Below are 20602 nucleotides of genomic sequence, written 5' to 3'. Positions count from 1 at the left end.
AGCGTGGGGAGGTAAAGAGGGGTATCAACACAAGGGACAAATATGACAATGTCCACCTCATTCAATGCTCATAAGCAAGGCTATCCAAACAGCTAGACTAAAAATAATCAACTCCAAGTAAACAACTTTAAATTACTTATAATAAGCAACTCAAACCAAACATGCCCTAAACTTTTTTTCGGAAATAAATAAACAGACCAAACTCAGAACTCAACAGCAGCTATAGCTATTTTCTGTTCCGATTTAGCTTCTTTCTGTTGCAGTTACACTTTCAGTGTACAGAAAAGATGCCTTGACATTTTATTCTATTTTCAAATAAAACACCCTCTTGTACAAAACACCAAAAAGAAAATATGGTGAATAAAAGGGGTAAATTAATTTAAAACACCATTCCTATTTGCACCCTCAAATTTCCTTTTTGTTTTTCTACTGTACTTGCTTGACACGGGTGGAAGAAGGAAAAAGATAACCACCCTTTATTCTGTTGTGTGTTACTTGTGTATCTCCAAGTACGTATACAGCCCGCTGTGTATTCACCTTGTCGTGGATAAGTGTACATATTCTGTACAGCGTGGAAGTTAGAGCACCTTAAAGTCTGGAGTCAGAGCTGAGACCGCTTCAGGTAGACGATTACCACGACGCCGGCGGCGACGGCAGCCGCGCCAGCCACGATGCCGAACCGGAGAGGAGCCGGCCGTCCTCTATGCGCGGCCGAGAGATACGCAGGCGACGCGGTGAATTCCGTCCTGGCCTCCTCAGGGTCGTCCATATGCAGTCTCAGAACCTGAAGCAGCAATGCAAACTCTGTAAGATTTGCTTGTGTAAGGAGGTTCAGTGGGTCGGTTCACTATTCACTAAGCAGACAGGAAGGGAATTACTACAGTTACCTTCCACCCTGCTGATTTGGCGTGTTCAATTGCTGCAGTCAGGTCACTGTCCGTTGTCAGGATAACTCTATCGCCTTCATCATCGTTATACTGTTCAACAAGTGAGTGCAAAATAGTCATTATTTCAGGTAAAAGATAAAATCCTATGCAGATCTTAAATTTCAATCATTCCAACCACTAGCTCTGCCAAACACAAGTTTTGGCTTATTCTTCATTTCAAAAAAGCATTGCCTAGATATAGGCAATCTTAAACTACTGAAAAGAATAAATAGTGCAACATCTTCAGACAGAAAGGGCAAATCAGGTCCATATAGTTTTTGTTTTTACCAACAACAGCATCAGCATGTGGAAGACCTAGATAATGTGGAAGACCTAGATACCGTTCTACTAACAATTGTGCTTCCAAGTTGCAAGACAAGAATTCACCCCTTACCAAAAGCTTAATGTTCGACTTGTCATTATCCGTTCCTATTCTGCACGCTACAGCAGACACAAGCTCATCTAAGCTTTCTGAAACTGCATCCAGACAGAAAAGAAAGCAGATAAGCACAACCTTATGATACATCCTCAGCAAACAGCAATCAGGAAAGAGCAATGAGCACTAACCACAACTGAATCTGTGCATACGCCCTTTTCTATCCTCAATTTTAAAACAGAATGAACTGTTAACATGAGGAGGCAGTATATGTTTCCCGTCAGCACTATCTGATGCCACCATCCGAGACTCGTCACTGCATAGCTTTAACAAAATACTAAGAAAAAACCGGACTATTGTAAATGGAAATCAAACGGGCAAGTAGAAAATGGTCAACCTACGAGCATCAGATTCCTCTGCAGGATGCATGGCAAGAGCAGAATCCCAAAACTTCTGCATCATACTATTTGCCACATCATTTGCTCCAGAGGCTCCCTCAACCTAATGGAAACAAAAGATAAGGATTACATTGTGATAACAAATAAAGTGTCTGCTTATACAATATAGAAGCTTATCAAACCACTTCGTATCCCAATTCCACAAAAACCAAAATCTAATTTCGCCATCCTGATTAAGCCTAATGTATCTCATCCTCTCTTGAAATGTCAATTCCGTTCACATTTTAAAATTATCATAACAAAGAAGTGTACAGTATAGCATGGCAGCAAGAAAAGTTGTGGTCCTCACCATCGAGATTGTTGCATGGGTTAATTGTAGAGCATCCAAACAGGCAATAATATGTCCATCTATCCAAAGGCTCAAGTTAGATATTATACACTTAAAAAAGGAACATTACTTTGCTGTTACAATGCAATACTTGCTTTTGTCAATGACAGGAATATGCAGAAATTTCCCATCTTGCATCGAATGTAAAGCATCAAGGATTGATGTGTCCAATGTAGCACATTCAGGATTTGCAGTCATAGCCTTCAGAAACACACAAACATTTGCAAACAAATTGTGAAAAAAAACTGTAAAGAACAGGATCATAGAAATACATATACAAGAACAACAACATAGAAATACATATGAGCGAATCAATTTGTAAGTGTACCTTTTCTACAAGAGTTGTCTCTGGGGGTAAATTCTGTGCCACTACTCGCAAAGCCAGATCCTTGGAACTGAAGAAGGTCCATACAGTTTGAGATAATCACTATCAAACTGAATTACATACTAGAAATTGGCAAGTCCACATCCTACTATCAGCACTGAATAATCAATAGCATAAATGATTCTTTTTCCAAAAAGAAAACGTACGTGAAAATTCCTAGTAACATGTTCCCTGTCATGACAACCACCGAGTTAACTCGATGTTCCCTCATCTTTTTGGCGGCTAGAATTACTGGATCTGAAGGAGATACCACTGGAACACTAGAAAACATGAAACAGTGGAAAAATCCAGTGAGAATAAATTTTGGTATCACAGATTTTCCAGGCAGTACGAAATGCACCTGCTATTTTCAGTTATGATAGTTGACAAGGAAGGCTTGAACATCTGTTCTCGAAGAGATTCCATGAATGCATGTGGCCCTGAGTATAAGGAATAGAAAAAATACAGCATCAGTTTGTTAGTACACCAGTTTGGTCGCGAACTAAGGAGTCAGTGTCAGTTCCATATTATGAATGTCATTCACAGAAAATAAACCTGGAAAGTCATTTCCCCATTGTCGCTCAACCCCTTCTATAGCAGTTGCTATTAAGCTGCCTTGTTCTGCAGCCATCTCCATCCTTGAAATCGCATCATAAAGGAACTTTGTAATGTCCAACATGGCAATGACTTCACCATGTTCCACTACTGGAAGGTGCCTAAATTTACCTGTGCATAAAAGCCACATCACCAAAGAGACAAACCATCCATCTTTTTGCACAGTGATCTGAAGCTTTACACAATCCTACGGTAATGATATATTCATCCAGTTTTTCTTCACATAGATGGTTGACTTTTATTCGTTTGACTGTACCAACTGATGCTCTACTGGAACTGTTCCTCTGCTACATCCTCTTCATCTGTAAATGCATTTTGATTTAGTTCCGGTTAATGAATTTTATTATGAAAACACTGGTTTATAATTCTAGAAATAATATATGTTGCTCAGAAGCTAATTTGCAGTGGTTCTAGGTACTACTGTGGTCAGCAAAGCAATACCTCTTTGAACAGGACATCACAGTGAGGTTATGACTATAGATGAAACTAATAATGGATGCTGATATTGTGAATGATGAAAAATAAATAACAAGGAAACCTTGAACCATCTTCTGCAGTGCCTCAATGGCGGATGAATTGGACATAACAAAAACTGGGTTCCGCGTCATCACCTTCACCACACTAGTTTCTTCAGGGTTGAGACCCTCAGCTATGACCCGTCCGGCAATGTCCTACACAAAGGGCACATACAAATCACCAATGAATTTTTGTGCCGTCAAAATATTGGTCATGAACAATCCAATTCCAATCCAACTGTCTTCTATTTTTAAAGCCTAATGATACATCCATCTTTGCCAGCTTCATGAGAAGAATGATATGTTTGAGGAAACTTCACATGCGAATAAACTCGTTGTAGCTCATGAGCTTGGCCGAAAATGTTATTAAGTTAAGAAAAGTGAAAGCCAACAAAATAATTCAGCCCCCCAATTCTGTGCACCTCTCACCACACATTCGTGTCCCCTTTCCACCTACAGGCAGGCTACGGAGATGCCACATCCTTTTCCAACTGCCCGATTCTGAGTTCTCACCTCGGCCGTGAGGATGCCCGAGAGCATCCCATTCGCGTCGGTGAGCAGGGCGGCGTCGACGCGCTTGGCCGCCATCCTGCGGCAGGCCTCCGACACGGCGGTGGCCTCCGGGAGGGTCAGCGCCCTCGTCAGCCGCAGCTTCTTCACCGTCCTCTCCAACCTGCGCGTGCATAAAGCGCCGCGATCATTCAGCGTGTGTCAGAGGAATGGTGTGATTCGGGGTGAGAGAGTGGCGCGTACTCACGATGGGTGGACCGGAGAGGTGGGCTTGGACGCCGCCGCCGCCTTCCCGTTCGCGGCGGCCGGAGGGGGCGGCGAAGGCGCGCGGCGTGGTGGGCGGCGGGTCCGAGACGCGGAGCGGGTGGACATCGCCTCCGCCAGCTGCGGCGATCCCCGGAGGAGGAGGAGGATTGGGAGACGGCAGCAGGGGGACGTGGCGATGGACGCGGCGGGGGGGTTTGAAATGGATGGAGTCGAAGGCAAGACTTGTGCCACCGCGGGACAGGAGAAGAGGAAGGTCGTCGCGTGCTGCAGCGGAGCAGCAGAGCAGTTAGTTTGGTTTGCCAGTGGACCTAGCTGTATGTGGGCCAGGGCTGCCAGTGACTTTCTGGTCCCATTGCCACGGTGTACCGCAGCGGCCGCATTCTGTGCTCCCATTTTTTTTCTTCCCCCTCCCCCCCCCCCCCCCTGAAAATACCGACAGGTGTACTCCATCAGATTGCGCACCAAGCAAAGACTTCAACCGATGGATAGCATGTACCCTCCTCGATACTGCATTAGCTAGTCAGCGTTGTACCGCCACGAGACCCGTACCGTACCTAGGGGTGGTAATCGACGATGATTCTCGATCTCCTTCACAATCTAACTCAATCCTATCTATTTTTATTTTAAAATCATATAATATTATGGTCCGATTTTTATTGAACCCGATTCTTAAATTTACTGGGTAGAATTAGAGTCATTTACCACCCTTATCTTACCTGTACCTGTACGTCTCAGCTAATAACGTTTCTTTCTTGATTATTAGAAGCATGATCCGGACAAATTACACCCCCAGTTGCAATTAGTGCTGTTGCATCAGTGGCGGAGAGTACCACATTTGCGTCATTGCGTGTAATAAAAGCTACTACCAAGCCTGCATCAAGTCCGGCACTTAATCTTAGGGAGTGTTTAATCTTAGGAGTGTTTGGTTATTTAGTTCGGATTAAAATTTATGGCACATCGAATATTCGGATGTTAATTAGGAAGACTAAATATGAGCTAATTATAAAACTAATTATATAGATGGAGGCTAATTCACGGACGAATCTATTGAGCTTAATTAATTCATCATTAGCACATGTTTACTATAGCACCATATTATCAAATCATGGATTAATCAGACTTAATAGATTCGTCTCGCAAATTAATCTCCATCTGTGCAATTGATTTTATAATTAGTTTATGTTTAATACTTTTAATTAGTATCAAACATTCGATGTGATAGGAATTTTAGGATATCCTATTCTTTTCATCATCTCCCGTCCATAAAAAAAAACACAGAGCATAACGGAGCATTCATGGTGGTTCATACATGCATGTCGCGCGGCCCCTGCTCGCCGGCCCTGCTGATAGTAGGAAGCCTCCCTGGTTTGTGCCTCTGGCTGCCCACATTGATCTATGCACTGGAGCCGGCTTCTTCGATTTACCACAGCGTATTCTACTCACTTCTATTCCATTTTGTTACTCCCTCGGTCTAGTATTCTACTCACTTCTATTCCATTATGTTACTCCCTTGGTCTAATATACAGATACTCCCTCGATTCCAAATTACTATTCGTTTTTTTTAAAGTATATAAACATATTATTTATCTAGAAGCCAAAACGAATAGTAATTTAGGATAGAGGGAGTAAGTCAAATCAATTTGACTAACATTCAGGTGAAAATTTAGTATTATTAGACTGGATCCATTATTAATAGTGTATTTCGTATCGCATCTCTTTTGATGTGGTTGGTGTTGATACTTGATACTAGTCTACATAAACTTGGATAAACCTAATATGGTTTGACATGTAAACATATCACAAAAAGTGCGATAGATTTTATGATTTATCACGTCATTTATGCATGCATCTACTGCTGAAAGTGGCTCGCCCTTCTTTTCCCCCACCACATTCAAATGCCATGCATATTTAAACTCGAAACACCGGGCATTACATTAGCAAATGGGCCACGGATAAGCAAGACGACATACCTAATTTATACCGGATCGAGAGCTTGGATCTATCTGTGCCTGTGGGCATACCAAACTTATTCGATCAAACGATCAGCAGCCAACCCCTGTTTTTACTGCCGGATCGAGAGCTTGGATCCACACACACCACCCTCCAGGAGCGCCACCATTTATGGGCACCTCTCACGGTTCGGTAACGGGTAAGCCGGCTGAATAAGCTGAAGCGAACAGACCCAATGCTCCAAATGCACAATTCCATCGACTTTCGCGGTTCTTGTTTGCATCAGGTCAATTCAAGTGTTCCGACAAGTTGATGGAATTGCCAAAGGGTTTCTCATCTGATGAACGTCCAACACCGGTGACATGATTGATCAACTAATAGCGGTGTCTCAAGTCTTGATCAAAGGGCCAAGGGACATATTGGTAAGACATCAGATGCACCTCACGCTGCCATTGGTTTGATCAGTGTGGATTGCTTAGTTAGGATCAAAGAAACCTCGCCGCATCCAGTGCCACGACACAACATATGGCTTTGCTTGTGACAGTACGGCAGTGGACAGAATTAGTGACTGTACGGTCTGGTTAAGCTAAGCAGCTTCGTTCAACGACACAGACTGACATACATATACTACCCAACAAAAGGTGATCCAAGCATGGTAAGCTGGTTACAGCATGGCACTAACATTGTTCAGTTAAAGACACTACCGCCTAATCTGAGAGGCACACATCTGCTCTCCTTTACAAAATACGCCCTGTTTCGACAGGACTTAGCGACCCTGCAAGATGATATAGCTTCCCATCCTGAATAGAGTCAGCTCGTCCTCGCCCACAACGAACAGGGCAGATACCCTGCAAGGCCGAGAAATGATGAGAAAACACGTTACTAGCTATTGTTCCTAAAAGGAATTGACAAGGCATATCATTTCGATCAAGAAACAAGTAAAGGTGAAGCAATCAAAATACCTACTGATCACCATGTCATACTATCAACTTGAATTTTCTTCTGCGACAGTGCTTGTGCCCACAATCTACTCCACCATGAAAAGGGAGGAAATTGAGCTTAGTTTTTAGCAGATTCAAAACATCTTTTTGAAACGAAAGACTCAACACATCTCACATAATTTCCTAACATGATCTTGACAAGACTTGATTTTAGGATGGAATGTTGGATTCAGGAATGGAATATTCCCCTGCTGGCTGCTGCTGATTGTTTCTGTGCAGTTCATTATCAGAAGTAAAATTCAGAAAATGCTACTAGCCTGCCAAACCGGTTTATTCACCTTTTCATATAGTGTAGCAGTGGCAGCGGAACACAAGCAACTTTTCATTCACATACATATGCTTCAGCTAAACTAATGCAACTAATATTTCTGGAACGGTAATAAAAGGAAATTTAAAAGACATGGCAATCACAGGTATGACTGTATGAGTCGTGATACTATACATAACCCTGGAGATGGTTGAAAAAAGAACTCTGCAAACAACACATGTTTATGGAAGAAGAATGCAGTTACTGGATCGTGTACAAGTATGATGATGGTTTCCGGAGGCTATTGTTTTCATGACATTTGTATCACCTTTATATTGCCTACTCTAAAAAAACAGTGCCTTTGATAGATCAAAATTTGTAACATTATTGGCAAAGGCGGTTGCATGCATACCTGTGCAATGTAGTCTTTAAGCTTCCCACTGATGGATTCATCCAATGCCCTCTCAGCAAGCTCATACATCACAACATGACCTTCTGGTCCAGCAAGTTTCTCCTTCAGCAAGTACCTGCATTAAGCAACAAAGATGAACCGAAAAAGTTTGCAATGAATTACAGATTCCACAGCACATACCAAACCAACCTTTGCTGCGCAAGGAGTTCAAGCGCCTGCTTATTGTTACCAAGAGCAGGGTGCTTCTCGTCATTATCATTCTTCAAACCCAACCGCTTCAACTGATGCCAGAGGTCCTCTGGAAAGTGATTGACAGAGCTCAGGAACATCAGACCATGAAGTCTTCCTAACCAAAGCAAATAATTTTCCCCTTCCCTTACCTTCAGGGATTTTGCCACCAGCAAGATGAATAAGGCTAATGATAGTGAAAGCAAAGCCAGACAGAGGGGCAGCCTCCTTATCCTCAACATACTTGCTATATACCTCATGGTCTAGCTGGCTGACCAGAACATAGCTCTTCGCCTCCGCATTCGCTAAACACATTTCCCACAAAGTTCATTAGCCATTGCCTGCCGGGCAGCTGTTATGGTGACAGACGCAGAGGAAATGGCAAAGAATTGAGAGGAAAGGATTAAGAAAGAAACAAAGAGGATGCCTTACGCTGCGGCTGTGACGGCCGGCCAGAGCGCGTGGACGGGGCGCGGGTCCTCTGGAGCTCCCTCATCTCGTACCCAAAGGTGGCGGCGAGCCTGTCCCGGGCCTCGTTGATGACGAGCGCGGGCAGGGCACGCTGGCGGTAGTTCTTGGTGACGATCCCCGTGAGCTCCTCCCGCTTGATGGGGCAGCCGGAGGTCTGGTGCGTCTTGAAGAGCATGTACCGCATCACCTCCGCCACCAGCTTGTCCTTCTCCTGCAGGACGGGGCCGGTCAGACAAAACGTCGAACACCTCGCGTGCGCTCTGCAGCGGGGAGGGTGGGGGCGCACGAACCTCCTTGGAGATGTCGATCTGGGCGAGCTCCTCGCTGGTCGCCATCCGAGGAGCACGGGGAGGTGAGGACTTGTCGCGGAGTGCCCGCTGACGGCTGATCGGAGGAGGAGAACCCTAGGCTGCCGGGGGAAGAGGAGTCGCCGTTCGGTTCGCGCGAGAATGGCTCGAGGGGAAGGGAAGGGGAATCGATGGAAGAGGTGGGGTCGTGGGGATTGGATTTGCGCGCGCACCCGAGCGATTTGGCGCCACCGAATTGGGGGAAGGCTGGCCGTGCTGGGCCGAGTTCCTAGCAACACTGAACAAGACCAAGACAGTTAGCCACGGCGAGGTTGGACACCCAGTTCGCCGTCGCCGCCGCGCCGCCGCACACGCCCCGGTGCCGCAGCGGGTAGATCTCCGAGTTGACGATCCACGGCACGGTGCCCATCCCGGGGGAGAAGAAGATGATGTAGAGTGCAAGCCCGACCAGCGCCAGCCACCCGAACCGTCTCGGGCACCCGCGCGTGTACCACCGCCGGCCCTCGCCGCCGCAAGTGTCGCGCGCCGTGCTGTTCGACACCAGGCACGCGCCGGGGAGGAGCCCGCCGGCGCCCGACGCGCAGAAGCCGCACTTCATTCATTTAGCAAAATGGGAAATTCACCTTAACTTTGCATCATATCACAGAATTAACATAGCAAAATCACTAGAGAACAAAGTCCAGATGGATCGATGATGCGCCTTCTCTGGTTAGAACCATCTAGCGTTGTCTGCAGTCTGCAGTCCCTCGAAAATACGTGGAGAACTTTTCTGATCTTATCTTCTGGTTTCTCTCGGTTCGATCTTGTTTCTAAAGTTTTTGTTTGGCCAACCAGTAGGCTACAGAGTGGATCAAGGCATCAAGCTACTGTTGATGGAGTCTGTCGAGGGCGACAAGGCAAGGCTCCATCACTTTTGCGTAGTGCATCAAGCAAAGCTAGCGACGGGAACAATGTATAGGATGGGGAAGAAGGTAGTGAGAGACAGCTAGAGAGCTAGCCGTGTATTTTATAAAATTTTCTCTCGTCTTTTCGGCACAGAATGTATCCAGTCGCCCTTTCAAGTTTCAACTCTTTTGCCTTGCCAACCGATCAGTAGGCCAACATCTCTTGTGTGCATCAAGAGTTGAGGACAACACTAGACGGCACTGCCCATGTGCTTCTGAACTGAAGGCTGAGGTAGGATTCATATAGCCAGGACCTTGCAAGAAACTGCATGGGCACTACTCTGTTCCTTGAAATCCTCCTGCATGGCTGCATCGGCATAGCTCCTATCATACTTCAGTAGTTCAGTCAGTTACTTTACATTATCCATCAGCCTCTGCTTGACCTGGTGACACCAGCATGCTGAAAAACGTTTGAGCAGACAGCAGAGAACATGCTCTTCTGGTCCAAGCCGTCACAATCCTCGCAATCAAATCCATTCTCCTCTTTTCAATAGAGCTCGGAACACATCAATAGAGCTCTGCTTGTTGACTCTGCTCAGTGCTTAAGCGGCTGACGTGTAGCCTGGAAACGGTACCCCGTTATAGAGATGGTAACATGAGCAGGACGTATATGTTTCCCGTCAGCATTGTCTAATGCCACCTTTAGAGATTCATAACTGCATAGCTTTAAGAAAAAAATACTAAGAGAAAAAAAGGGACCTTCTGTAAAAGGAAAGCAAGAGCACAAGTAGCTATGTACAATCCTCGATCACGAATCTCAATGCATTTCGGCGGTAAGGATAGTGTCTGCCATGCATCTATATCTGAACCATGCAGGCTGCCAATTCTCAAGATATGCATCAGCAATCATCTAATAAATGATGAGATCTAAAGCAATTCATCTTGTTTCAGCTAATAATAGCGCTGCTTAAGGCAGGGTCGTTAGAGGGCAAGATTGCTCGTGGATCAAGCTTCCGATTTTATTTCATTTGCAAAATGATGGCTGTACCATGGTTCCATCGGTTGGTATTTGCTTTATATTAATCAGCATTCTAGCCAGTTTTCATTATACATCATTTCGAACAAAGCTCCAGGTGCAGTTGCATCAGACCGCGGAGCACCGTATTTACATGTACAAGTTACCTAGCCTGCATCAAGAACTTCAGAAAAAGCTTAACCTTTGAAAAGAAATACTCCACCCATTTCTCCATGATATAACATGTTTTTAGTTTCATTCTAATAAGTAATTAAAAGTTTCTAATTCTGACCAATCTTATATGAAAAATAAACCAACATCTACAAACATCAAACTAAATCCATTAAATCTATCATGAAATATACCCTGATAGTGTGCATTTACGTGGATGTTAATATATTTTATATAAATATGGTCGAAGTTAGATGAGTTTAGTTTATGACAAAACTAAAATATCTTACACTTTAGAACAGAGGGAATAAAAATTTATTCATCGTAATATCTAGATGAGCCCCGGCCGCACCCCGCCACCGTCCGCCCGAGTGCCGGAGCCCCAATCGTACAACACCTGAGCCCCGCACCAAAGAGAGAGAGGGGGAGGGAGGGGGGGAGGCGGCGTACTTACACTGCTCAGCCACCGCCGTCGGATCTAAGGGAGAGGTAGCCGCTACTCAGAGATCCACGCGCACCTTGCTTCGCCACGCCCTGCCGACGCTCCGCCGCTGTGCCCTCCCGTCGAAGCTCCACCGCTCCTTACTCCGCCACGCCTTGCCGATGCTCTGCCACCTCACCGCACCCTTACTTCTTGCCTTCGCTGCTCCTTGCCCCGCCGCCGCTCCTCGCCACATGTAAGAGGTAAGGGGCGAGCGGAGGGGGGAGGAGAGGGGCAACGATGGGATCTGTGTAGAGGAGAGGGAGGGGATTCAATTAGGGAGAGAGAGGATTCAGTGAGGAGAAGAAGAGAGAGAGACACGGGTGAGAGGATGAGGGGACGAGCGGATAAGTGTGGGGAGCAGGGTGAGCGTGGTGGGGTGAGAGAGAGAAGGGGGGCTAACGATGCATGAGGAGAGGTTGCGATTTGGTACCGGGTGAAGCCTCCACCCGGTACTAAAAGTCCTCAGGCACATTAGTACCGGTTGGAGACTTCAACCGGTAATAATTTGTGACCTTTAGTACCGGGTGAAGCCTCCACCTAGTACTAAAGGTGGTCACGAGGGGCTCCTCGGGGACTAGCCGAGCATTAGTACCAAGGCAAAATGCAACCGATACTAAACCTCAGGATAAATGCTAAATTTTCGAGTAGTGTGATAAATATACGAATAATGGAAGTATACCTATACATACTAGTGTTTTCGCACAAAAACGCTGCAAGCTGAATATCCATTCCTCAGAGCTAATTGCCACTCATAATCACCTACAACATCACCATCTGTTTTATATCAGAGCCCAAATATTACTCTTACAATTACTAAGATAGGTGTTGTGCATCAGTCTCTCAATAATCTCACGCCAAATACTATATTAATACATGCACCTCTAATAATAACAATGCAAGTGGATCCCTTTCTTTCAGGAGGAGGGCCGGGGACTCCCAAACTCCATTAATGCAACTTTTTTTTGGGATTTGAGAGTGGGTTTTGGGAACAACTGGAGATGCTCCGCTCACAAATTTTCCTTCATACATACAACCAAAAGAAATAAAGGTAGCGAATGGTCACATTATATTGCCCTTGTGAAAAATCTAGCTGCTAGATATAAACTTGGAAATTACACTACTTGATGAGTAAGTTTTTAGGTGTAGGCATGTGATATATGGCCATAAATTGTGTGGTCAAAGGAAGATGCAGAAGGACATAAAATGAGTGATGGAGAAATTGGCATCGACAGGTCAAGATATTTGTTTCAACAAAATTTTAAAAGAATGAACAGGGAACAGCTTATAGTCCCATTCCCAAAGGAGTCTCACCCTCTGTCCGGACTCCGGAGTCACCATCTAGTTTGGCTTGTTAATTTTCTGCAGATTTCAATTCGATCTTGTTCTTGCTGACCCGCCATAAGTAGTTCTATATTCTGTATAGTCTCCAGACCTAATGCTGCGTACACTTTTTCCCTTTGCAGCCTTACCTGTGGTGTTTCAATAATTCAGCTATAGCCTGACATATAATTACAGAAGTAAAATGAAACCAGCAAATCAAAGAGGTGAGTAGATGAAAGTTCAGGATCGGAGCGAGGAAAACATACATCTACGGGACTATCAGATCCAGTGAATTAGATCACCATTTCTTTCTCAGCTCGATTCGAAGAATTTTATTTGGATTTTCGACCTCAATTCATCCAATTACTACATATAGATCAGTAGCACAACATATAGCTAAACGACTAATCAAATTTACTACTCACAAAACGCACAAATAATAATCATTGGTACTTACATGCCAGATGTAGCTCACCCTAGCTACTAGCTCTAGTGCCTGTCAATCCGGGACATGCCGATCAAGGATGCTGCCGCCGGCGGGGAGTAGTAGTATGTAGTTGTAGTGCTGGCCGAGATCGACGGCACGCGCGACGACGACGACGGCAGCCGCCGGCGGGAGACCAGGCCGGAGACCCGTACCGCCACGAAGAGCGCCGTGCCGATGTCCACGGCCATGTCAACGACCTCTTGCAGTCTGCAGATGCTTCTTCTCATCATCACCCGCAGCAGGACATGGAGCGCGCAGTCCATGGACGCCATCGTCTAGCCTGCCTCGCTCTCTTGCTGCTGCCGCTGCTTTTTGTATCGCTAGACCTGCAACTGCTGCAACAGATGCGCGCAAGAGGTGCCCTTACCTCTTTGCTTCTCTTTCTTTGCTGAAGCTGAGCTCTTGCTAGGTAGCTAGCTCACGGCCGGCGTGTGCTTTGGACGGGCAGGTAGCTTGTTTTTGTCATGTACCTTGTTGCAAATACCTTTTTTTTTTTCGGAAATGTACGTACCTTGCAGATTAATATTGATGGGCTTGAAAGCAACATGGATCTACCATACGTACTATTGTGTGCGCATTTATTTGAAATCAGCTTGCTTGTCCCGTTTGGTAGAGCTCCAGCTTCTCCCATAACAACTTTGGCTCCAGCTTATTTGATAGAGTCGTTTTTCTAGTGGAGCTAAAACCGTTTTGCAAAATGTTTAGTGAAACAACTTCTCAATGGTAATATGGGTAATTTTATGATCACTTAATGCTTGAAGAGAGAGAGGAGAAGCCGGTGAAGCTACTTTTTTTTCCTCCTCCTTTATAGTGCATGCCGTTTTGTGGCTCCTCCGAGCTTCGGTAGTGGAGCCGTTTTGAAATTGCTGCTTCACCAAAAACTGATGGAGAAGCAGAAGTCTCGCCAAATGAGATCTAAGTTTGGAAGTAAAGGTTAAGCACGTTGAAAAAGCACGTACGCGGACGGTGACAAAAAATAACTGCAAGAGAATCAATAATCTTGCATGCGCCATCTGCGACAGCGATTAGCAACATGATGTGCTCATTGCCATGTGACGCACGACAGTTTTCAGTACTGCAGCTGATGATCTGCAACTGCAAATAGTTCATCACAATGCCAACGCCCCCTAGCTAGTAGCTAGCTAGCTAGCCGAAAATTAAACACCCCGTCCCATCACAATGCGCGCAAATAGTTCGAAACATGATGATGCGCCGGGGAATCTGCTGAAATTTTGTTTGGAATAATTCCATAGCAGCAGATGTTCTTCAACAAGTTTTGTAGAAAAATCCCCATTCTCCAGATGACTTAGCTAGCTTGAAGATCGATTGATGTATGCATATGCTTTGTAGCTTGCACTGGTGCGAAGCAGCTAACAACTAACTGAGAATTACGAATTGGTGAATCTGAATTCTAGTTGGAAGGATACCAACAAGTCGCCCTACTAGAAATACGAGTATTCGACGTGCGAATCCGAATTCGGTAGGGTCAGGGAGGTTTCATTCTCGCGTGAGTGCGTCGGACTCGGCTTGGAGCTGCGGCTGATCGCGAGGGGCGCGCGGCCGGCGGGGCCCGGATGAGGACATGGTGTGCTCATCGCCCCGGGCCACCGGGGCACGCACCCCTAGGCGTCGTTTCAGCTGGTTCAGGGGGTTAGGGTGTCGACACTTCTGCTCATCTCTCGTGTTCCATTGATAGCCGCGTACGTAGGATGGTCTTACCAGATCCATGATGACAAGACCCGATGGAATCTGGCGGTAGCATGCTTCCTCCGTCCTAAATGATCCCACGTCTCACTCCCTGAGAAGTTAAATTTTTTAAATTTAATTAAAATTTATGTAAAAATGTACTACTATTCGTGATGCATAATAAGTACCATTAGATTGAGCATTGAGTATACTTTCCTAATAAATTTACTTGGAGATATAAATATTGGTACTATTTTTTATATTCTTAATCAAACTTAAAAACATTTTAGTCAAACTAAAAACATTTGATTCCTTAGAAACAAGATGTGCGCTTATTTCGGAAGGGAGGGGTCCACTTGACATGCCGAGGTTAGTAACAACTAACAACTGATTCATCATTTTTTGTTGAGTTAACCTGATTCCAATTTTAAGCAGGTGCCACTGTTGTATTTTCATTTCTTTTCTTTCTCGGGAAACAAGCGGTGTTGTTGATTACGTACTTCGTGCAACAACTTGCTAAATGTTAGACACGTGTACGTAGGGAGCTTATACTCGTGTTGCCATCCATCGTGCAATAAACAGTGCTGGATTTCGTGGGCTTCATATCCAACTTAACCTTTGTTGCTTTTGTTGCTTGTTTGGTTGTACTTCAACTTGGAGAAAGCTACATCACACTTGAGTATTTCGAGAAGCTCTTGCACTCAGAATTTTATTTTACACCAATCGACGAACGACAACTCTTCTCCTCTTCTTCCATGAGAGATGTGAGCTAGTCGTTGGGAAGAAGATAAGAGGAAAGCAAAGATTCATCAGGCCCCTCCATTTTCAACATGATGGCTCAAAAATTCGAGTGCGCGGAGTTCCTTCAACACTCGAGTATTTCAGAGACAGCCCCTTCAACTTTCAATATGTCTTGTCCACTTCGTCTTTAAGGGTGATATTACATATCGTTGGTGCGTGGAATAAATTAAATTACATGGCATTTGACATTCCGTTTTGATAGTAGGCCACACGTCTTATTCAAGGTAGTAAATTAATGAAAGTGGTACATGTTGAGTCTGCATTTTGATTATAGTATGCATGCGCACAATAAACGTGTAACATTTTTTTTACAAAAGCAAAAATGACAAGAAGATGCTCAAGAACATTATGTTGAAGGCCTAGGCACGAGCTATATATGTAGTTTAATGGTAATAGAAAAGAGTACCAAAATATAATGAAAATGTATACACAGCAGCATATACTCGCCCTCCGGTAATGAATAAGTGATGTTTTGAACATTAATTAGCACAGCTTTGCATCTAAAGCGTATGTTTTGTTGAAATGTATCTGCATAGAGGAAATAATGATACTACCGATAACATTAAGAACTGATTTTCTATGAGGAAAACTTACTCAACAAACTTCACTTATTTGTGACGGAAAATTTAACCAAATTCAACAAATGTAAAAGCAATTTGCAACCAAGCGGCAACAAGGAACTTCACTTATTCATGACTGAAGAGCCATAAATGCCAAAAGCCATTATGTACGTTTAGGATCATTGGATTATTACATATGTTTAAAAGCAGTTTCATATGTTTTTTTTATCTTATGATCATGAACTGCATATAAACATAAAAGATATCCACAGTCAAAATATATTGTCGGAGAGACCACGCCTAAGTCAAAACTCTGAAACGATGATGAGGTAATATGGTCGACACATGCTAGGAAGCGACCCCACCAGACAGTGGTTCAAGCGCTTGACACCTGGGCTGGAAACTCATAGTATGCGACTTACATTGCACTACTAGAACATCACTCTAAGGGAAACAAACTTTCCCTAGGATACTGCAATTTTTCCCAGGGAAAGAAAGAAACCGTAGGGAAACCTCCGGATTCCAGTAGTGTTATGCTCTTCCTTGAAAAAAAATAAAATAAAAGGAAGAGACCGAAAAGGACATATGAAAGCTGTGCGTGCTTGCATCGGATCATCGCCTATGATGGATCCACTAGTTCAAAAAAAGCACCGGCTCACAAGCACTAGGAATCCTTTTCAGTCCTGGGACAAAATGGACGCACATATGATCAAGTGCATTGCAGTTAGTGGAACATCGATCATATCTTACCCACACAGCAGCAAGATACTGAATCATATGCAGTTTCTTTCAGTGTTGCCCTCCGTGCTGTTTCTTTCAAGAAGCTTTTTTATTCTCTAGCGATTTGACTTTGAGATAGATAGATCTCTATCATGCATGAAATGAAATGATCCATGTTGTCGATCATCATGACAGACGACGGGATCGAGTAGTCTAGCGTCCTATTACGGCAAAGGCAAAAGATACTCTGTGATCTCTACGTACGTAGGTGCTGTATACGTAGTGTGTAGACCAAATCTTTATAAACTAACTAAGCGAATAAAGCTCTTCCATTATTCATTCATCCATACAATTGTACATTCTTATCCCTTCTTTTTCTACTGGATAAAATTTTACTACACTGCCTTTTACTTCTTTTTTCTTTTTCTTGCAGATTTTGACGTTAGCTTGTATATGTACACATATATAGGGACAGTGCTCGGACAAGTTCACACGCATTGCCTTACTCTCTCCTCACCTCAGTACACAGTTAGCTGCCTGAGCAACATGAGAACAGCTGCATCTACTGTATCATCTGACCATCAGACACCTGTCAGGAAGAAAGGAGGAGGCTGGATCACTCTGCCGTTTCTTGCAGGTTGCGAAACCGTCTTTTCTTTTTCTTTTTTTTCCTGGCAACGAGAATGAAGCTTCACTGTACACTTACTAGCGTATATTTCTTGAGATGTTTCGTACGGTGTGCGTGTATATACGTTCAGGGAGCGTGATAGGTCTGGGGATGGCCATGAGCGCCACGAGCAGCAACCTCATCGTCTACCTCATCAGGAAGTACAACGTCAAGAGCATCGACGCCGCCCAGATCTCCAACATCGTCCGCGGCTGCATGCAGCTCGCGCCCGTCATCGGCGCCGCCGTCTCCGACGCCTACTTCGGCTGCTACCCCGTCGTCGCAGCCGGCGTCGCCATCTCTCTGCTTGTAATATATATAATCAAATATCGACAGCTCAATTATTCACACACTGATTTTACACACACTTATCCTCTGAATTCCTGATCATTAGCTTCGTTCTGCGGCTGTGTGATTTACTTATGCTAAGTAAAATGTGCAGTCATTTGTGGTTTTCACGCTGACGGCCGCGTTCCCGTCGCTGCGTCCGCCGGCGTGCGCGCCGGGCGCCGCCGCGTCGTCGTCGCCACCATCATGCCAACCGCCGAGCGCCATCCAAGCAGCGGTCCTCTACGCGGCGGTGTGCCTCCTGGCCGTCGGCAACGGCGGGACGCGGTACAACGCGGCGGCGCTGGGCGCGGACCAGTTCGTCGGCGGCGAGGAGGAGCGGCGGCGCGGCCGGGACGCCTCCTTCTTCAGCTGGTACTTCGTCTGCCTCTACGCCTCCTACGTGGCCGGCGACACCGCGCTCGTGTACGTGCAGGACAGCGTCAGCTGGGCCCTGGGCTTCGGCGTCTGTGTTGTCACGACTGGACTGGGCCTCATCGCGTTGCTTGCCGGGTCGAGATATTACAGACGGCCCGTTCAGAAAGGGAGCCCGTTTACGGCCCTGGCGAGGGTGGTGGTGGCCGCTGCGAGGAAGGCAACGCTGAGCTCGACCTCACTTGCGAGAATGCAGTATCACCATGGATCAAGTCGTCACTCTGACGCGACCACTCAAACACAATATCATGCTCCAAGCCAGAGATTCAGGTCTGTGAATCTACCTGAAATTCTCAGAAGACATTTTCAAAATTGAGGCCCCATTTGGAAATGCATTATCCCTGGTTCCTATGAAATTTGAATTGTTTCCGTCCGAATCTTTCCAAATTCTTGGGTTTCAAACAGGTCATGATCATACTCCTGTCAGGTTCTTGAACCGAGCTGCGATGGTTGCGGAAGGTGAGGTGTCCGTAGGCAAGCCATGGCGCCTGTGCACGGTGCGAGAGGTGGAGGACTTGAAATCGCTCCTCCGCGTGCTGCCGCTGTGGTCGTCGGGGATCCTGGTGAGCACGACGGTGAACGCGCAGGTGAGCCTCACCGTCCTCCAGGCCCTCACCATGGACCGCGCCCTCGGGCCCCGCTTCGCCGTCCCGGCCGCCTCCATGACCGTCACCGTGCTGATCGCCTTCGTCCTCTCCGCCGCGCTCTACGACCGCCTCGTCGCCCCGCTCTGGGAGAGGCTCGCCGGCGGCCGCAAGCCGACCCCGCTCCAACGCGTCGGCCTCGGGCACGCCCTGAACGTCGCCAGCATGGCCGTCGCCGCGCTCGTGGAGCGGAGACGGATCCGCGTGGCGCACGCCCATGGCTCAGCAGCCACCGTGCCGATGTCGGCGCTGTGGCTGGTGGCGCAGCTGGCGCTGACCGGCGCGGAGGAGGCGCTGCACCTGCCGGGGAACACGGCGCTGTTCTACCAGGAGTTCCCGGCGACGCTGCGGAGCACGGCGACCGCGATGCCGCCTCTGTTCATCGCCGTCGGGTCGTACCTGAGCACGGCGTTCGTGGATGCCGTGCGGCGCGCCACGGGGTGGCTGCCCGACGACCTGAACCGGTCGCGCCTGGACATGGTGTACTGGACGCTGGCCTTGGTCGCCGCCGTGAACTTGGGCTACTTCCTTGTGTGCGCGATCACGTACCAGTACAAGAATGTCGTCGACGGCGACGGAAAGGACAATCAGATAATGGACGAGAAGTAAAACTTCGACCGGAATCCAAGTTGGCTGCTAAAATGTATCAGTACTGTGCGCGCATGTTAACTTTGAAGTTAGGGTACGTTTAGTAGAGCTTATCTTATTCTGATTCTCTACTAGAGTTGATTCTCTGAGAGAAATGATTCTGTGGTTGAAAATACTTCTCGAGAATCACTTCGCAAAATCAGAAAAAGCTATTTTTTTTCAGCTTCCAGTCTCTTAATTCATTTCAGAGAATCACTGAATCAGCAGAGAATCACTCCTCTTCTGTGAAAAACTGTTTGACAGATCTCCCGCGGGAATCGGTGGAGAATCTTTGAAGACTGAAACCGCGTCGCGGTACAGAAAATCCATCACGCCACGTCATCATTTCCTTGAGAGCCGTCAGATCAGAGATGCGCAGAACCAGAAACATCGGATCAAGCCTCCATGACGTCGGCTGCATCATGCTTGGCACACAGGATCCAGACTCATCTGGATTCTTCGTTCCCCAAGCGCAACACCAAATCGTGCAGACGCGCCGAAGCCGATGGGCTACGGCGCCGCTGCTCTCCCTCCCCTCCCTCCAGCACGGCAGCACCAGCGCCGCTACCGCTACGCCCGCCTTCTGTTGACTCTCCCGTCCGCCATTCCTTGCCCCTGCATCTGATGCTACCACACCCCGCCGAGCTTCCTCGTCTGCCTCGTGCCGTTGCCATCTCCTTCACGGCGCCCGTGTGATTGCCGGTGACCCAAATCAGGGAAGAGCCCCAAGGAAAAAGTGCTAAACAAGTGTAATTGGATATACACACAGCCCATCCCCACCTTCGATTACGACGGGAA

The 20602-nt window shown here is 46.3% G+C and overlaps 4 protein-coding genes across 7 annotated transcripts; 1 reads left to right on the top strand and 3 right to left on the bottom strand.

The window, feature by feature from the left end:
• Positions 1-98: 98 nt before the first annotated feature.
• LOC101772182 (CBS domain-containing protein CBSCBSPB3) lies at positions 99-4616 on the bottom strand. Of its 2 annotated transcripts, none has more exons than XM_012846596.2 (14): positions 4336-4616; positions 4096-4255; positions 3606-3738; positions 3008-3178; positions 2814-2892; positions 2620-2733; positions 2417-2483; positions 2184-2289; positions 2050-2108; positions 1700-1803; positions 1494-1618; positions 1321-1403; positions 888-977; positions 99-784 (listed from the first exon to the last, which is right to left on the bottom strand). In XM_012846596.2, exons 2-14 carry the CDS (start codon positions 4168-4170, stop codon positions 602-604), a joined length of 1389 nt encoding a protein of 462 aa, XP_012702050.1. In that variant the 5' UTR covers positions 4171-4255; positions 4336-4616; the 3' UTR covers positions 99-601. The 2 variants fall into 2 exon arrangements, with proteins under 2 accessions (XP_012702050.1, XP_004971347.1); XM_004971290.3 differs by having other exon boundaries at positions 4340-4607.
• Positions 4617-6765: 2149 nt separating this feature from the next.
• LOC101771253 (melanoma-associated antigen 1) lies at positions 6766-10100 on the bottom strand. Of its 3 annotated transcripts, none has more exons than XM_022827078.1 (7): positions 8959-10087; positions 8630-8879; positions 8350-8502; positions 8159-8267; positions 7970-8084; positions 7276-7336; positions 6766-7157 (listed from the first exon to the last, which is right to left on the bottom strand). In XM_022827078.1, the coding sequence occupies exons 1-6, from the start codon at positions 9001-9003 to the stop codon at positions 7295-7297; spliced, it is 714 nt and encodes a 237-aa protein (XP_022682813.1). In that variant the 5' UTR covers positions 9004-10087; the 3' UTR covers positions 6766-7157; positions 7276-7294. The 3 variants fall into 3 exon arrangements, with proteins under 3 accessions (XP_022682813.1, XP_022682812.1, XP_022682811.1); XM_022827077.1 differs by having other exon boundaries at positions 7272-7336; positions 8959-10081; XM_022827076.1 differs by lacking the exon at positions 7276-7336 and having other exon boundaries at positions 8959-10100.
• A 3043-nt stretch (positions 10101-13143) lies between these two features.
• On the bottom strand, positions 13144-13808 carry LOC101770868. Its single transcript, XM_012846584.3, has one exon. The coding sequence runs from the start codon at positions 13607-13609 to the stop codon at positions 13340-13342; it is 270 nt and encodes an 89-aa protein (XP_012702038.1). The 5' UTR covers positions 13610-13808; the 3' UTR covers positions 13144-13339.
• A 3801-nt stretch (positions 13809-17609) lies between these two features.
• Positions 17610-19987, top strand: LOC101770452 (protein NRT1/ PTR FAMILY 2.7). The gene is made up of 4 exons (XM_004971285.3): positions 17610-17741; positions 17863-18080; positions 18214-18803; positions 18961-19987. The coding sequence occupies exons 1-4, from the start codon at positions 17651-17653 to the stop codon at positions 19784-19786; spliced, it is 1725 nt and encodes a 574-aa protein (XP_004971342.1). The 5' UTR covers positions 17610-17650; the 3' UTR covers positions 19787-19987.
• Positions 19988-20602: the final 615 nt, after the last annotated feature.

The sequence above is a fragment of the Setaria italica genome, chromosome V (assembly GCF_000263155.2).
Source record: "Setaria italica strain Yugu1 chromosome V, Setaria_italica_v2.0, whole genome shotgun sequence".
Taxonomy (NCBI): Eukaryota; Viridiplantae; Streptophyta; class Magnoliopsida; order Poales; family Poaceae; genus Setaria; species Setaria italica.
This window is presented reverse-complemented; position numbering and strand designations above follow the sequence as displayed.

Bases quoted from the DNA above. Each gene is read 5' to 3' on its own strand.
- LOC101772182 (XM_004971290.3), bottom strand. From the start codon at position 4,464: ATGTCCACCCGCTCCGCGTCTCGGACCCGCCGCCCACCACGCCGCGCG. The intron at 1,404-1,493 runs GTTAGTGCTCAT...GTCTGGATGCAG, and splicing joins TATGCACAGATTCAGTTGTG to TTTCAGAAAGCTTAGATGAG. The intron at 785-887 runs GTAACTGTAGTA...TTGCTGCTTCAG, and splicing joins CCAAATCAGCAGGGTGGAAG to GTTCTGAGACTGCATATGGA.
- LOC101771253 (XM_022827076.1), bottom strand. From the start codon at position 9,003: ATGGCGACCAGCGAGGAGCTCGCCCAGATCGACATCTCCAAGGAG. The intron at 8,880-8,958 runs GTTCGTGCGCCC...CCCGTCCTGCAG, and splicing joins AGATCGACATCTCCAAGGAG to GAGAAGGACAAGCTGGTGGC. The intron at 7,158-7,969 runs GTATGCATGCAA...TCGGCCTTGCAG, and splicing joins TTAAAGACTACATTGCACAG to GGTATCTGCCCTGTTCGTTG.
- LOC101770868 (XM_012846584.3), bottom strand. From the start codon at position 13,609: ATGGCGTCCATGGACTGCGCGCTCCATGTCCTGCTGCGGGTGATGATG.
- LOC101770452 (XM_004971285.3), top strand. From the start codon at position 17,651: ATGAGAACAGCTGCATCTACTGTATCATCTGACCATCAGACACCTGTC. The intron at 18,081-18,213 runs GTAATATATATA...TAAAATGTGCAG, and splicing joins GCGTCGCCATCTCTCTGCTT to TCATTTGTGGTTTTCACGCT. The intron at 18,804-18,960 runs GTCTGTGAATCT...TACTCCTGTCAG, and splicing joins GCTCCAAGCCAGAGATTCAG to GTTCTTGAACCGAGCTGCGA.